Source organism: Bufo gargarizans, chromosome 5 (assembly GCF_014858855.1).
Source record: "Bufo gargarizans isolate SCDJY-AF-19 chromosome 5, ASM1485885v1, whole genome shotgun sequence".
Lineage (NCBI taxonomy): Eukaryota > Metazoa > Chordata > Amphibia > Anura > Bufonidae > Bufo > Bufo gargarizans.
This window is the reverse complement of record NC_058084.1, coordinates 247,120,102-247,138,836: the sequence shown is the minus strand read 5'-3', so window position 1 is coordinate 247,138,836 and position 18,735 is coordinate 247,120,102. Positions and strand designations below refer to the sequence as shown.

General features: G+C 42.1%; 1 protein-coding gene across 1 annotated transcript in view; it reads left to right on the top strand.

The window, feature by feature from the left end:
- The window catches only part of SLC9A3 (solute carrier family 9 member A3), a 251,718-nt gene that overhangs the window by 218,268 nt on the left and 14,715 nt on the right, over positions 1-18,735 (top strand). Inside the window, exon 7 of the mRNA XM_044294736.1 lies at positions 10,058-10,260. Within this exon, the coding sequence (XP_044150671.1) occupies positions 10,058-10,260 (203 nt within the window). The remainder of the gene's footprint in view (positions 1-10,057; positions 10,261-18,735) is intronic.

Below are 18,735 nucleotides of genomic sequence, written 5' to 3'. Positions count from 1 at the left end.
CACAGTGAACACTGTAAATAATTGAAAAAACAAACAAAGATTAGCAATTTTTGATTATCCTACATGGCAAAAAAAAAGAGAACAAACAATTATCAAAAAATCATATACAGTCCATGACCCAAAAAAAAAATTAGGTATCCACATAGAAATGGCAGATTTCTTCAAAACTCTGCATGCAGTTATCTTTAAGTCAGATGTGTAAATGATTACAGGTGTGATCTGATTATACATAGAGATGAGCGAAGTTGGAATTCGATCCTAATTTCAGGAAAAATTTGATTTGCACCAAATCCAAATTTCCTCACACTTTTTTTTCCTAAAATGGCTGCTGCATGTGTTAGGACATGGAGCAAATAACTCTGGGAACGAGGGATCACCCACAATGCCATGCATGCAGCCAGCCAGCCCTTGTGATGTCACAGCCCTATAAATAGCCTCAGCCTTTTTGGATTCTGCCATTGGAAAGACTATTGTGCTAAGAAAAATGATTTAAAAGTTCAGGGAAAGATTAGTCAAGGTGTACAGAAAGGATAGGGAGGCATTATCTACACTATAAAAGGAGAACAGGGTGCAATAGGAGAGTGTACCTCCTGGGTAATAGGAGCGATTCTATTACACCTTGCTGCACTAATTGGGGAACCAAATTGGTATTATGCTGCTGCTTTTAGGTTGTTTGCACTATATGATACATTACTAATTCCAGCAAACCTTGCTTGTGATTGGGGTGCAGGTTCTGTGTGATATAGCCATTTACGGGGTGTATTATTAGGAAAGATACATACGTCCTATTAGCCGTTTGGCAATGATTTTACATTGTTTTACTTTTTTTTAGGGGGGTGTATTAATAGGAAAAAAAAAAGGAAAAAATATAAGTCATAATTGCCATTCAGCAGTGAAGTTATATTGTACTACAGCCATTTACGGGGTGTATTAATAGGATAGATGCATACGTCCTATTAGCCATCCTTCGTTGAATTTCCACAGTTTTTATTTTTTGGGGTGTATTAATATATAAAAAAATAAAATAAAAAATACATGTCATAATTGCCGTAAAGCGGTGAAGTTACATTGTACTGCAGCCATTTACGTGGTGTATTAAAAGGAAATATACGTACGTCCTATTAGCTGTTCTGTGGTGAATTGTGATTGCTATTTTTTGGGGGGGGGGGCTGTAGTAATAGGAAAAAGAATATGTCTTAATTGCCGTTCTGCTGTGAATTGCGTTTTTTTTTTGTGGGGGTTATTAATCAGAAAAAAAATATATATGTCTTAATAGCTGTTAGGCGGTGAAGTTACATTGTACTACAGCCATTTATGTGGTGTATTAAAAGGAAATATACGTACGTCCCATTAGCCGGTCTGCGGTGAATTGTGATTGTTATATTTCTTTTTTTATATTTATTTTTCTGACGGATCAGAGGAAGGGCAAAATAATCAGTGACGTCAACACAGACTTATTGCTGACACCCTCTACACTCGGCCAGGGGGGCTCTACTTGTATAAACGTTTAATAGAACAGGTTCTGTAGACTTCTATGTGGAATCAGCTGACTACAGTGTAAAAGAAGTGTGCTCTTTCATGCCATAGTAAGATCTTGAGTTCACACTTGAGTTATTTGGCCACGTAATTGACCAAATGAGTAAAGTGTGAAGTGATTCTAAGAGCGACGCCTGTCATCTGAGTGTCATACTGACACTATGCGTGTTACTGCAACCAGTAAGACTCCCAAAAGCTACTTTTGAGCAGTGTATCTCTTGGTTAGAGATTATTAACTTCTGGACATTAGTGTTGATCACAAATATTCTAATCGCCAATTTTTATCGTGAAATTATTGGCACTTTGAGAATTCGGGAATATTTAGACTATAGTGCTATATCTTTGTAATTGCGAACATTCTAGATTTTTTTTACATCAGTACCCATGATCCCTCACTGCTTCTTGCTTGTGGGCCAATGAGAAGGCTGCAATATCTTTGACTTTAGTAATAGTGTTGATCGCAAATTTTCGTATTGCGAATTTTAAGATTGGCGATTTTCGCAATCAAGTAAATAATGACTGGAGATCACGTATTCTCGAATTCGCGAATATATGATGAATATTTGCCCAAATATTAGTGAAAGATCGCAAATTCAATTATTGCCCCTGACACTCATCACTGTTGGACATCCCTCAACCCACTCAAATACATTTTTCCCAGTTGCCAGTCTTAGGCCTCATGCACACGACCGTTGTGTGCATCCGTGGCCGTTGTGCCGTTTTCCGTTTTATTTCACGGACCCATTGACTTTCAATGGGTTTGTGGAAAAATCGGAAAATGCACCGTTTGGCAGCCGCATCCGTGATCCGTGTTTCCTGGCCGTGAAAAAAATATGACCTGTCCTATTTTTTTCACGGCCAACGGTTCACGGACCCATTCAAGTCAATGGGTCCGTGAAAAATCACGGATGCACACAGGATTGGCATCCGTGTCCGTGATCCGTGTCCGTGATCCGTGTCCGTTTTTTCCTATCATTTCAATGGCAAACTTGACTTAGATTTTATTTTCATTTTTCATGTCTGTGGATCCTCCAAAAAACAAGGAAGACCCACGGACGAAAAAACGGTCACGGATCACGGACCTACGGACCCCGTTTTTGCGGACCTTAAAAAAAAAACGGTCGTGTGCATGAGGCCTTATAGAGTGGCACATCATTGGACTGAGACAAGCAGGATGGTTGTTTCGACGAATTGCCCACCATCTAGGCCATTCTGACCTAGCTGTTAGGAGGTGTTGAGAGCATTGGTTATGTGAGAGCATGCACACAAAGTGAACAGGTTCCAGATAATAATCAGCTGACAAGCATGAGCAGCTTCCACAGTTTCACTGTCTACCATTTAGACACAGGTGACACCTTTATTACACATCCCTGTGTCTACCCAGACCATTTCCAGGCACAAAAGAAAAAAAAAATTGATGCCACAGTGCCCATTAAAAGTCCTGCCAGTGTTCCCACTGTTACCATGTCCTGAAATAGACTGTTCCATATTCACAGCTCTTATAGTGAAGAAGTCTTGTGACCGCTGGAGACTTCGTCTTCAGATGGAAGCAGTGCCATTTTGTCTTTTGAGAGGATTTTATTTGGAACAGCTTTTTATTATATATTTGGTATTGGCCATATATATATTTATATAGGTTAATCATGTCCCCTCTTAGACACTCCCTTTCAAGACTAAATAAATCTAATTATTCTATTCTTTCCCGATATAAGTGCCTCAATGCTTCCTATCTGATTAATCGGTTTTCTTTGCACTTTTTCCCGCGCCAAGGTATCCTTTTAGTTAACTAGCGCCAAAAACTACACATTCCAGATGAGGTTTCACCAATGTTCTTTAATGTGGTAAAATTACATCTCTGTCCCATGAATCCATGCCACTTTTAATACATAATAATACTCTGCTAGTCTTCTCCTAATTTTACTACCCTTAAGACAGTTTGTTGCATGTTGATTACAAGTAACGTGACACAGCAAGGGGTTTTGTCTGGGAAGGCAGGTATTTTCCTTCCAACGTGTGCGGCTAGGCTGGTTTCCAGCCAGGTGAGGTCAAATACCGGGCCGGAGTTTAAGTGCCGGTCTGGGTTTTGGCAGCACCTGGCTGTCCTTAAATAGGCAGCTGGGCTCAGCAGCTGAGTCTCTGTGTTGGGATCTGAAGTTTTGTGCTGGACTGGAGGGCTGAGACCCATGTGCAAGGAATACAGGCCCCCTAAAGCCTGCTGTGGACTACTGGAGGCAGAACTGCCAACAAGATGACTTGTGCAATATGAACTTTCCATTGTGTGTGAATTAACACCTGTCACGAGGGTGTCAAGACCCATGCCTGACTCCGTTATACCCGGGGTCAGGAAGTCGCAGTGGTTGGCTGCGCACTCTATGTAAGATAGGGCTGTTTCCTTATGGTAGCTTTCTGGGTTTGCTTTGCAACCCATTTTGGCTCACTCAGGGATCCGTAACTCCTTCTCCTCAGCTGTTCCTTGTCCAGCACTCCCAACCTCCTTATATTCCCCTCTCACACTTCTCTGGTTGCCAGATATAGAGCTTCCTGCCTGGACATCTATACTGACCCACTGGAGCTGCATTCTCTGGTTGTTGGTCCAGAACGTTTCCCTCCGGATCCCTGTTGGACCTTTGGGGTCTGCTGTGGTCGCCCACCTGGGTTTATGTGTTTGTCTGTATTGTCTGTCCTCTCCCTGGTGTTTCCCTCTTAGTGTCAGTGGTGCGGACTAGCGATCCCACCGGCCCGTTCACTATCTAGGGCTCATTTTAGGGAAAGCCAGGGTTTAGGCACGTGTGAGGAACCAGTCTAGGGACGTCAGGGCAGTCAGGTGCCAGCCGCAAGGTGAGTCAGGGGTCACCACCTTTCCCTCTCCCTTGGGCAGGGCTTTCCCTTTTCCCTCCCTGTGCGTGATGCCGGTCATTACATTACCAAAGACTGCAAAGTGACATGTTGTTCTGTGCAAATTGAACTTTCCATTTGTGTGTGAATTAACACCAAAATTATCAGAAAGACCACGGCACTCGGAAAAGAATGTTTCATCCATTTCTTATTTATTTTCTTATTTACATTTTTTTTGTGTGTATATATATCCCTCCGAAAAAATTTATTCATAGTTGTTTACTGGCCAACATTTCGGTCTTATCCAAGTCCTTGTTAACATCCTGATATATAAAAAAGAACAAAGTAGCATAAACAATATGGTTCAAATATCATGTATAGAAGATGAAATATTATATGTCACATGATTGTACTATTATCTGATTACAGTAGAAGAAACATGATTGTCACAAGGGATACATGATTTATGGAATAGTAAACAGGTATATACAAATCAATAAATCTATAAATCTACTGAAAATAATAGTATTAAGTAGATACAACAAATGAATAAGCAGACATCATGGAGCAAACATAATGTAATGTGATGTTCGAAAAGAAAATAAGAAATTTATGCAACATTAGTTTCTGAGTGCCGCGGTCTTTCTGATAATATTGATAAACACATTTATCACTGAGCACCGTCCAAACTACGAGGAGTGCTGTTCAACTCTTGTCTTTAATGAATTAACAGCAAAGACTGCAAAGTGACGTGTTGTTTTGTGCAACTGCCGCAAGTGTGAATAAACACTGAAGTTTGAGTTAAGAACTTTTATTTTGCCTCTGTACTGCATCCGCTTACTCTATCTACCAGAGGATGCGGGCAAGGCCGAAATATTTTAGTTTTTTTTTCTGGGCACGGTTTTATGTCTTACATCAAACCAGCGAAATTACAACCTCAACAAAATGGAAGCTGTCGTGAAAGCCCTCATGGAGGCTAACCTGCAGCAGCGGGAGGCTAATAAGCAGCAGCAAGAAACAACTTTTACTTCAACTGTAAAATCAGCGCATCTTCATTACCTGACAATGAAGCTCCAGTAACAGGCAGACAGCGTGCGACAGCGTAACGTCACTCACCCACGTGACACGCGTCTGCTCTGCCCACTTTATGAATAAAGCAGGCGGAGCAGGCGCGTTACGTGAGTGAGTGACGTTACGCCGCCGCCCGCTTTGCCTGTTACTGGAGCTTCATTGTCAGGTAATAAAGATGCGCTGATTTAAAGTTGAAGTAAGGCCTCTTTCACACGGGCGAGATTTCCGCACGGGTGCAATGTGTGAGGTGAACGCATTGCACCCGCACTGAATCCGGACCCATTCATTTCTTATGGGCTGTGCACATGAGCAGTGATTTTCACGCATCACTTTTGCTTTACGTGAAAATCACAGCATGTTCTATATTGCGCGTTTTTCACGCAACGCAGGGCCCATAGAAGTGAATGGGGCTGCGTGAAAATCGCAAGCATCCACAAGCAAGTGCGGATGCGCTGCGATTTTCAGGCACGGTTGATAGGAGACGATCGGGATGGGGACACGATCTTTATTATTTTGCCTAATAACATGATTATAAGGGAAAATAATAGCATTCTTAATACAGAATGCATAGTACAATAGTGGTGATGGATCATGTGATGGACCATGTGATGAGCGTAGTGACGTCATCAAAGGTCCTATTCCTCACAGAACAAGACAGAAGAGATGCCGACTGCGCGAACAAGTGGATTAAGGCTAGTTAAATTATTTCTTATTTTTTTTAACCCCTCCAGCCCTATTGTAGTATGCAAATAATGAAAATAATACAATTTACACAACCTTGAACTTCTGTTAAGAAGTTCGCATCTGGATACCACATTCAGTTTTTTATCACGCGCGTTGAAAACGCATTGCACCCGCGCGATAAAAACTGAACAACTGAACGCAATCACGGTCAAAACTGACTGCAATTTTACTGCAATGCATCCGGACACGCTCATGTGAAAGAAGCCTAAGGGGGCTAAAAGTTAGTAAAAAAATAAATAAGTTAAAAAATAAACACAAACACCAAAATGGTTATAAAAGTATAAATAAAAAAGGATTTACAAAAAAAAAAGCCAAAACGTTAACAATAAACACGTTTATTTTCAGCAGATTTGTGTAGGAATTTTTTTGTTCTTTCAAAAAGTAAAATGCACAGAATATTGGTATAAATTATCGGCTATCGGCCTGAAAGTTCACAGATTATCGGTATCGGCTCTAAAAAATGTATATCGGTCGATCCCTAGTCCGCATCCAAGCCGCAAAAACTGCGGCTCAGATGCGGACCAAAATAACGGTCATGTGCATGAGGCCTAAAACAGGCGTAGAAAATGATGAATAAGACAGATCTGCCAGCCCTTCTCCTTTCCTGGAACTGGAGAGGGTTCAGAGAAGGGCAACTAAAAGTAATAACTGGAATGGGTGGAGTTCAGTACCCAGAAAGATTATCAAATTTAGGATTATTCAATTTAGAAAAAAAACGACTAAGGGGCGATCTAATAACTATGCATAACTATATCAGGGGTCAGTACAGAGATTGCTCCTATCATCTATTTATTCCCAAGACTGTGACTGTGACTCGGGAACATCCTCTGCGTCTACAGGAAAGAAGGTTTGTACACAAATATAGAAGAGGATTCTTTAACCCCTTAACACAGAACACCGTGCATGTACGGCGGGGAATGCATTGCCAGAATGCATTCCGCCGTACATGCACGGTGGAGTGATCGAACAGGCACCGGAGCGGTGCTCGCCTGATCACTGCAGGGGTCCGTCAGTCCCTGGTTGCCGGGACCCTGCTGAAACAGCGATGCCGGCGGATTAACCCCTTCTATACCGTGGTCCACGCTGACCGCGACATGGAAGTGGTTTGCGGAGGCTGAAGCAGTGCATCGAGTACCTGCGCTGCTGTTTCGGGGACTAGATGCGTGACAAGGCAGCTCGATGCCGTGCAGAGGCTGCTCAATGCCCTGCACGGCATCAGGACCTTCCTTCTACAGGTGCCGAACGAACAGTACACAAACAGGCAATGCATTACAATACAGATGTATTGTAATGCATTGCAGAGGGGATCAGACCCCCAAAAGTTGAAGTTCCAGAGTGGGACAGAGATAACGTTAAAAATTAATTTTATAATAAAAAATAGAAAAAATAAATAAAAACCACACATATTAGGTATCGCCGTGTCCGTAATGATGGCTCTATAAATATATCACATGATCCACCCCATCCGATAGACACCATGAAAAATTAAAAATAAAAACGGTGTAAAAAAAGCTATTTTTGTCACCTTACATCACTAAAAGTGCAACACCAATCGATAAAAAAGGCGTATGCCCCCAAAAATAGTACCAATCTAACAGTCACCTCATTCCACAAAAAATGAGTGCCTACATCAGTCATCTCATCACCCAAAAAATAAAAATAAATATGGCTCTCAGACTATGGATATGCTAAAACATGTTGTTTTTTTTTCAATAAAGAGATATTAGATATCGCCACGTCCGTAAAAACCTGCTCTATAAAAATACCACATGACATAACCCCTCAGGTGAACACCATAAAAAATAAATAAAAAAACTGTCAAAAAAACTATTTTTTTGCCACCTCACATCACAAAAAGTGTAATAGCAAGCGATCGAAAAGTCATACGCATCCCAAAATTTGCAGACCAAATCAGAGAAATAGAAATTTTGAAAGTTAAGTGGTGATAACTTTAAAACACTTTGACTTATCCAGGCCATTCTGGATAACTGCAGCACTTATTGTACATCACTTATCACTTATTGTACTTCATGACACTGGTAAAATGAAGTCAAATTTTTATTTATTTTTCTGAAAAAATATCAAATATTTGTAAAAAATTGCAAATTTCCAGGCTTCAATTTCTCCACTTCTATAATACATAGTAATACCTACAAAAATAGTTATTACTTTCATTCCCCATATGTCTACTTCATGTTTGGATCAATTTGGGAATGATATTTGATTTTTGGGGGATGTTACAAGGCTTACAAGTTTAGAAGCAAATCTTGAAATTTTTCAGAGATTTTCAAAAACCCACTTTTTAGGGACCAGATCAGGTCTGAAGTCACTTTGTGAGGCTTACATAATAGAAACCACCCAAAATGACCCCATTCTAGAAACTACACCCCTCAAGGTATTGAAAACTGATTTTGCAAACGTTGTTAACCCTTTAGGTGTTGCACAAGAGTTATTGGCAAATGGAGATGAAATTTGAGAATTAAAATTTTTAGTCAAATTTTCCATTTAAATCCATTTTTTCCAGTAACAAAGCAAGGGTTAACAGCCAAACAAAATGCTATATTTACCCCATATGTGGCCATAAACTACTGTATGGGCACACAGTAGGGCGTAGAGGGAAAGGTGCACCGTATGGTTTTTGGAAGGCAGATTTATTGTCCAATTTGAAGCCCCCCTGATGCATCCCTAGAGTAGAAACTCCATAAAAGTGACCCCATCTAAGAAGCTACACCCCTCAAGGTATTCAAAACTGATTTTACAAACTTTGTTAACCATTTAGGTGTTCCACAAGATTTAATGGAAAATAGAAATACAATTTTCAAAGTTTCACTTTTTTGGCAGATTTTCACTTTTAATAATTTGTATCCAGTTACAGCCAAACAAAACTCAATATTTATGGCTCTGATTCTGTAGTTTACAGAAACACCCCATATGTGGTCGTAAACAGCTGTACAGGCACATGGCAGGGCGCAGAAGGAAAGAAATGCCATACGGTTTTGGAAGGCAGATTTTGCTGGAACTTTTTTTTTGTTTTTTTACACAATGTCCCATTTGAAGCCCCCCTGATGCACCCCTAGAGTAGAAACTCCAAAAAAGTGACCCCATTTTAGAAACTACGGGATAGGGTGGCAGTATTGTTGGTACTAGTTTAGGGTACATATGATTTTTGGTTGCTCATCTAGGTGGTGATGGTGAATTCACTAAAAGAGTTTAAGAGGGACCTGGATGTATTTCTGGAGTGTAATAATATTACAGGTTATAGTTACTAAAGATGGGTTGTTGCTAGATTGAGTTATTCTGATTGCTTGTTTGGAGTCGTAAAGGAATTTTTTTCCCACTAAAGTGAGGAAAATTGGCTACCTCACAGTTTTTTTGCCTTCCTCTGGATCAACTTGCAGGAAAACTGGCTGAATTGGATGGACAGATGGCTGAAAAAAGACATTTTATTTCTTCTAATGATTGCTCCCTAGTCAAAATGAGCCGTTATGACTAATGAAATGTATTTGGGAATATATTTATAATAAAATAATATTTCAGTATTTTTATTTGAGTCCTGTAGTTAAATATAAAGCGCCTGAGGCAATTAACTCCTCCCCTTAGTGTATCAGAAAAGAAAAATTAATTTTAAATTGTGTCAGTCGTTCTACACAATTTGAATGTTTACAAAATAGACCAGCATACTATATTATACTATATACAACCACTTTGCAAGTTCACAGAATTACACTCCGCACCAATTACGATTCTTTTTTTTTTTTACTCCACTTATTTGCAGGCCAATTAGTGCAGAAAGCCTAGTGGAAGCAAACATAATTTATGTAAATTATTATATAGAACTGAAATGTTTGATCTAAATCTTTCTTTTTTTCAGGTGTGGTTGTTCAAACATGGATTCTAAACCGCTACAGAATGGTACAGCTTGAAATAATAGATCAAGTGGTGATGTCTTATGGCGGTTTGAGAGGTGCTGTTGCCTTTGCTCTTGTTGCTCTACTAGATGGTGAAAGAGTAAAAGCCAAGAACTTGTTTGTCAGTACAACTATAATTGTTGTATATTTTACAGTCATATTTCAGGTATGTTAATTTTTGGATCAACAAGACTGCTTTCTATGTTTCATTTATTTATTATTTTCAGGTATATATTATTACACCTTTTACAGCAGTTTGTACAGAGCTGCTATTTTCAGTATTTTTTTTTACTGAATGTTGAATCATAGTCAGCTATTCTGAGAGTTGTAGAGATTTGGAATTTTCATTCTTATAATCATGCCCCTTTCTTCTGTACCACAAAGGGGTTGTGAAAAAATGGGGGGTTGGCAAACCTCCCCATTTGGCCAGACCTGTAAAGGAAGGATTAGTTACCTGCTTTCCGGTGCCGGCTTCCCACTCCTTCTCCTTCAGGCCTGCAGTGCTCCCTTGATGTCAGCATCCAGTTTGACATTGCCAATCACAGCCACTGTGGAGATCGGATCCCCTTGCAACATGTGACAGTTTACCGGCATTCGGAAGCAAATAAGTAATCCTTCTTTTACAGGTCCGTACAAATGGGAGGGTTTGCCAACCCCTTCCCTCCCCCATTCCCCCATTCTTGCAGAAACTCATTAAGTACACAGTGAAAAGGTTCTCTCACACCAATGCAGGGGATCGGAGGATACCACAACACACATGCATCTTGGGGGGCAGGAATGCATATTCTCTTATATCTATTTATTTCAAGGGAAGGCACAGCCTGCCAAAAACTACCTATGGAAACATTGATTTGGCATATTTGTTGCAGGTATCGCAATATTTAGATTAAAATTAGAAGAAAGAAGTATAGCTACAGAACCTTGAAAAAATGTTCATACCTCTTGAACTTTTGCACATTTCTCGTTACACCCGCAAACTTGGGATAGAACAACACAAAATAGCAAGTACAGTATGTGTGAAGTGAATAGAAAAGACATGGTTTTCAAAAGTTTAATAAATAAAAGTCTGGAAGGGTGGTGTACATTTGATTTCAGCCTCCTGTACTCTGATATTCATAAATATATTCATTCATCAGAAGTTTGTTAGTGACTATTGGTGACCAAACAGCATCATAAAACCAATGAACACAACAGAGAGGCCAGAGATAAATTTGTAGAGATGGGTTAGGTTATTAAAATAAATCTTTCAGCATCTCATGGACCACTGTAAAATCCATCATCCAAATATGAAAGAAGTATGGCACAACTGCAAACCTACCAAGACATGGCTGTTCACCTAAAGTGATAGCACAGGCAAGGAGAGCACTAATTAGAGAAACAGCCACAAGGCCCATGGTCACTCTGGAGATGCTGCAGAGATCCACAACTAAGGTGGGAGAATCTGCCCACAGTACAACTATTAGTTGTGTCCGCCACAAATCTGGCCTTTATGGGAGAGTGGAAAGAAGAAAGCAATTTTTGAAAGCAAGCCATAAGGAGTCCCATTTGCAGTTTGCCACAAGCCATGTAGGGGACACAGCAAACATGTGGAAGAAGGTGCTCTTATCAGATGAGTCCAAAATTGAACATTTTGGCCTAAATGCAAAACACTATGATTGGCCAAAAACTAGCACCACATCACGCTAAACACACTGTGAAACATGGCAGAGGCAGCATCACGGACGAGTTAAATACAGGGCAATTCTGGAGGAACCCTGGTAGAGGCTACAAATTGCTTGAGACTGGGACGGAAGTTCACCTTCCAGCAGGACAATGACTCTAAACATATAGCCAGAGCTACAATAGAATGGTTTAGATCAAAGCATATTCCTGTGTTAGAATGGCTCAGTCAAAATCCAGACCTAAATCCCACTGATAATCTGTGGCAAGACTTGAAAATGCTCTCCATCCAGTCTGACTGAGTTTGAGCTATTTTGCAATGAAGAATGGGCAAAAATTTCAGCCTGTAGAAGTGCAAAGCTGGTAGAGACATAGCCTAAAAGACTAACAGCTGTAAGTATTGAATTGGGGGGGGGGGGGGGGGGGGCGTAATATAAATTTACACCATACTTTCCAGATTTTTATTTATTAAAAAATTTGAAAACCATTTTCTTTTCACTTCACACATACTTCTTACTTTGTGTTGGTCTATCATATAAAATCCCAATTAAATACATTTAGGATTTTGGGTGGAACAGGAAAAGAAATGTGGAAAAGTTTAAGGGGTTTGAATACTTTTTCAAGGCACTGTATGTCATTTATACTGTACCACTGTTTAGCATTCACAGCTGATTTTGCAACAAATAAAAATAAAAAATTACATTAAAAAGTGCACCACATCTATAAAGTTATCAGCTAAATTGTGCCTACTGTATATGGATGCTTCATCTCTCCTGCAACATTGCCTTATCTTATACTTAAATTAGAGACTAATAAAACAAGACATTCAGTGTACTTAGAGGTCAGACAAAAGGCTGAGTCTTCTAACAGTAGGTCCCGCAATTAAAATGTAACCTTTATCAGTTTATAACATAAAACAACTATTTTAGCTACTTAAATCTGCTAATACATCATTTAATACAGAAAACAAAGCAGATCCCTACAAGTCAATATATATCACTCTTTGTGTCAGAACAGGATTTCCTCAGTTGTGGGTTCATTTATCTGTTCTTAATGTAAACAGTTTAGGCAGGCTGTACAGTGCTGTTGGAGACCCTTCTTGTACAATTATGTCCCCAGCAAGGATGAGTGAATCCAGTCTAGGGTTCAGTATGGGAGGTTACAACCTGGGTATTAGGAACAATCCTATTACACCTTGCTGCACTGACTGGGGATCCATATTGCCATTATACAGCTCTGTAATTCCAGTAGTCCGTTCTTGTTATTGAGGTGCAAGTGCTGTTTGATACAGCCATTGACAGGGTTTATTACAAGGAAATATTTATATGTCTTATTTGCCCTTGTGCGGTGCAGTTGTATTTTCTAAAGCATTGTTTGCCCTTTTGGCATGTATTAGTGGCAAAAAAATATATATTATTTGCCGTTCAGCGGTGCAGTTATATGTTCTAAAGTCCGTTTTGGCATGTATTAGTGGCAAAAAATATATATTATTTGCCGTTCTGTGGTGCGGTTATTTGACTTAAAGCCTTTTGTGGCATGTATAAATGGAAAAAAGTAAGGGCCTATTTGCTGTTCATCGGTGCAGTTATATGTTCTAAAGCCTTCTTTGGCGTGCAAGGCACAATTTTTTTTATCCTGCCCTGACCGGAAAAAAAAATAACTAGGTCAGTTAGGTGGGCGGCGGCGGCGGCAGCCATTTTATGCAAGCTCTGAGCTTTTGGGACATTGAAAATCACATTTTTTTGGCAATTTACAATATCTTGTGCATTTGCAGGCTTAGTCAGTGTGCAATTTAAGCTAGAAATACAGTCATCATTTTTTGGGTTTTTAAAAACACACTTTTTTGCCAAAAATAACTATTTTCCAGATCAGCAAGTGTTAAATTCAAGTTTAATATATACAGCTTTCATATTCGGTTATAAAAAAAAAAAAAATGTTTAGATAATATTTAACATCTGGATTAGTCAGTGTGCAATTTAAGCTAGAAATGCAGCCATTATTTTCTGGGTTTTTAAAAACAAATTTATTTGCCAAAAAACACTTTTTCAGATCTGCAAGTGTTAAATTCAAGTTTAATATATACAGCTTTCATATTCGGTTACCAAAAAAACACTTTTTTGGCAATATACAACATCTGGATTAGTCAGTGTGCAATTTAAGCTAGAAATACAGCCATCATTTTCTTGATTTTTCAAAACACATTTTCTTGCCAGATTCCACAATTTTTCTGGCCTTGCAGAATCAGCACGTGTAAAATTCCAGGGTTATATACTGCTGTCAAATTCAGTTATTAAACAAACACCCGTTTGGGCCAAAAAATTTAATTGCGGCCTAGTGTGGGTCAGGGCGTGTGATATACACCCTGTATATACAGGGGTTCTATTCGGGTATTTGAAATACAACCATTTTGGGCAAACAAAATTAAAATAAGGCCTAGTCTGGTTCGGGGCGTGTGAGATACATCCTTTAGGCCCCTTTCACACGAGCGAGTTTTCCGCGCGGGTGCAACGCGTGACGTGAACGCAAAGCACCCACACTGAATCCTGACCCATTCATTTCAATGGATCTGTGTACATGAGCGTTGTTTTTCACGCATCAGTTCTGCGTTGCGTAAAAATCGCAGCATGTTCTATATTCGGCGTTTTTCACGCAGCCCTGGCCCCATAGAAGTGAATGGGGCTGCGTGAAAAATGCATTGCATCCGCAAGCAAGTGCGGGTGCGATGTGTTTTTCACTTATGGTTGCTAAGAGATGTTGTTTGTAAACCGCATCAAAACGCATTGCACCCGCGCGGAAAAAACTGAACAAATGAACGCAATCGCAGACAAAACTGACTAAACTTGCTTGCAAAATAGTGCGAGTTTCACTGAACACACCCTGAACGCACCAGGACCTAATCCGTCACGCTTGTGTGAAAGAGGCCTTAATCACAGAGGTTTGATTTTTTTATTAATAAAACACCTTTTTTTGGGCAAAAAAAGTTTATTTGGCAGCCTTTGCTGCATACGTCATTGTGAGATACACTCGTTATATAGTTGGGTTATATTCAGATATTTGAATTACCGCCATTTGGTGCTCAAATCTTTAATTGAGGCCTAGTCTGGGTCAGGCCGTGTGAGATACACCCTGTATATACAGGACTTATATTCTTCTATTAATAAAACACCCTTTTTGGGGGAAAATACACAATATTTCAGGCCTTACAGCATCTTGACGTTTGAAATTCCAGGGTTATATACTGCTGCCATATTCAGTTTTTAAACAAACACCCGTTTGTGCAAAAAGAGGTTATTTAGCAGCCTTTGCTGCATATGTCATTGTGAGATACACCCTTTATATATTTGGGTTATATTCAGATATTTGAAATACCGCCATTTGGTGCACAAATCTTTAATTGAGGCCTAGTGTGGGTCAGGCCGTTTGAGATACACCCTTTAAATACAAGAGTTTGATTCAGTTATTTGAAATACAGCCATTTTGGGCAAACACATCTTTAATTGAGGCCTAGTTTGGTTCAGGCAGTGTGAGATACACCCTTTAAATACAGGGGTTTGATTCAGGTATTTGAAATACAGCCATTTTGGGCAAACAAATTTAATTGAAGCCTAGTCTGGTTCAGGCCGTGTGAGATACGCCCTTTAAATGCAGGGGCTTGATTCAGGTATTTGAAATACAGCCATTTTGGGCAAACAAATTTAATTGAGGCCTAGTCTGGTTCAGGCCCTGTGAAATACACCCTGTACATACTGTCGTTCTGTTCTACTATTAAGTAAACACCCATTTTGGGCAAGATCCTAAATTCGAGAAATATGAGGAGAGCGTCAAATAAGGGACAAGGCCCAGGTTGTGGTGCTGCTGGTGGAGCTCCTGTTGCAGGGAGAGGACATGGTCCATCTGTGCCAGCTACACGCACAAGTGAAAACCCTACCTCAGGTGCAAGTAGGCGACAGAATCTGCAGCGGTATTTGGTCGGGCCTTATGCGGCTCTACGAATGGTGAGGCCTGAACAAGTACAGGCGATAGTAGATTGGGTTGCTGACTGTGGATCCAGTTCCTTCACATTGTCTCCCACCCAGTCTCCTGCTGAAAGACCATAGTTGGCACCTGCAGCCGATGTCCATCAATCTTTCACCGCACCCCTTTGCAAATCAGCCAAGCAGTCTGAGCCCCAAGTAATGCAGCAGTCTCTTCTGCTTTTGATGACTCCGTTAGCATGGTTTCCCAGGGCCATCTACCTAGCCCTGCCTTAGAAGTGGAAGAGATTGAGTGCACCGATGCCCAACCATTTATCTTTCAAGATGAGTACATGGGAGGACTATCGCAGCACGTCTCGGATGATGACAAAACACAGATGCCAACTGCTGGGGCTTTCAAAAGTGTGCAGACCGGCAAGGAAGGCAGGGGTGAAGATTGGGTGGAAGATGATGTGAAGGACGATGAGGTCCTCAACCTCACGTGGAATCAAGGTCATGCGAGTGACCTATGTAGTTGGAGGAAGAGGCGTTGGTCGCACAGAGCCACCAGCACAGCAGAAGAGGTAGCAGGGTGCAAAAGCGGAGCGGCTATCCTCTAGACAGTACGTCTGCTACTGCCCACCGCAGCAAGGGACAGAGCACACCAAAGCCAGCTCCAAGGAGTTCACTGGCGTGGCAGTTCTTCAGACAATGTGCTGACGACAAGACACGAGTGGTTTGCACGCTGTGCAATCAGAGCCTGAAGCGAGGCATAAACGTTCTCAACCTGAGCACAACCTACATGACCAGGCATTTAAGCATGAGCTGCAGTGGAGTAGACACCTCAAAAACCAAGAAAGGTCTCTGGCTCCTCTTGCTTCCTCTTCTGCTGCAGTCTCGGCCTCTTCATCCACCTCTGGAGTGACAGTGCCACCTGCCATCCCGTAAACAGAGGATCTTCCAGCAACACCACCACCTGTGTCACCAAGCATCTCCACAATGTCCCACAGAAGCGTTCAGCTCTCCATTTTCCAAACACTGGAGAGGAAGAGGAAGTACCCCCCTACGCACCCGCAATCGCTAGCCCTGAATGCCAGCCTTTCAAAATGACTGGCCTTTGAAATGCTTTCAATCCATTTGGTGGAGACGGATAGTTTTAAAGGCCTTATGGCGGTGGCTGTCCCACAGTACGTCGTGCCCAGCCGCCACTACTTTTCCAGGCGAGACTTCCCTTCCCTGCACAACCAAGTGGGGGACAAAATCAGGTGTGCACTGCGCAACGCCATCTGTGGCAAGGTGCACCTCACTACGGATACGTGGACCAGTAAGCACGGTCAGGGACATTATATCTCCATAACAGCACACTGGGTAAATGCAGTGGCGGCTGGGCCTGAAGCGGATAGCAGTTTTGCGCATATCCTTCGACCACCGAGGATTGCAGGGCACTTCAGTTTGCCTCCTGTTGCTTCCTCCTCCTACTCTGCTTCCTCATCCTGTACCAGCTCCTCATCCATTCAGCGTTAACACCTTCACCACCAACTTCAGCACAGCCAGGTGTAAACGACAGCAGGCTGTTTTAAAACATATCTGTTTGGGGGACAAACCCCACACCGTGCAGGAGCTGTGGACAGGCCTTGAACAACAGACCAATGAGTGGTTTGTGCCAGTGAGCCTCTAACCTGGCCTAGTGGTGTGTGATAATTGGTGAAATCTTGTAGCAGCTCTGGGACTAGCCAGTTTGACACACATCCCTTGCCTGGCGCATGTGCTGAATTTGGTGGTGCAGAGATTAAGGAATGCTGCATAAAGTGCGGCCCGTCTGTGCGCGCTTTCGGCGTTCTCACCCTGCTGCTGCTAGTCTGTCAGCACTGCGGCGTAACTTCGGCCTTCCTGCTCACCACCTCATATGCGACGTGCCCACAAGGTGGAACTCCACCTTGCACATACTGGCCAGACTGTGGCGATAGTGGCGTTTCAGCTGCAGCACGTATGGGTGAGTCGCTCGGCGGAACAGCACCACTTCACCACCAATGACTGGGCCTCCATGCGAGACCTGTGTTCCTTGTTGCGCTGTTTTGAGTACTCCACCAACATGGCCAGTGCCGATAACGCCGTTCTCAGCATTACTATCCCACTTCTATGCGTCTTTGAAAAAAACGCTCCTGGCGATGATGGAAGAGGATGTGGCAAAGGAGGAAGAGGGATCATTTCGTAGGGTTTCCGGACAGTCATTCCCAAGTGGCTCCGAGGGTGGGTTCCTGCACCCACAAAATGCAAGCTACACAATTGTCCAGCCAGGGCACAGTTCTGGAGGATGACGAGGTGGAGGATGAGGAGGAGGAGATGGAGGAGGAGGAACCATGTTCACAGCAGGGTGGCACCCAGACCAGCTCATGGCCATCACTGGTTCGTGGCTGGGCGGATACAGAGGACACAGACGATACACCTCCCTCAGAGGACAGCTTTTCGTAGCCTCTGGGCAGCCTGGCACACATGAGCGATTACATGCTGCAGTGTCTCCGCAACGACTGGTGTATTGCCCACATTCTAACTTGTGCTGATTACTGGGTGGCCACGCTGCTGGATCCCCATTACAAAGACAACATATCGTCCTTAATTCCGTCACTGGAGCGTGATCGTAAGATGCGCGAGTACAAGCCTACGCTGGTAGACGGGCTGCTAGTGGCATTCCCACCTGACAGCGGGGGCACAGTGGAAGCACAAGGCGAAGGCAGAGGACGAGGAAGAGGTTGCCAATGCAGCTGGGGCACCGCCAGCACCTCAGAAGGCAGGGTTAGCATGGCCGAAATGTGGAAAAGCTTTGTCAGCATGCCACAACAACCAGCACCACCAGCTGATATGGAACATCTTAGCAGGAGACAGCATTTCACCAACATGGTTGAGCAGTATGTGTGCACACGCCTACACGTACTGAATGTCGGGTCTGCCCCCTTCAACTTCTGGGTCTCTAAATTAACCACATGGCTTGAGCTTGCACTTTACGCCTTGGAGGTGCCCTGCAGCCAGTG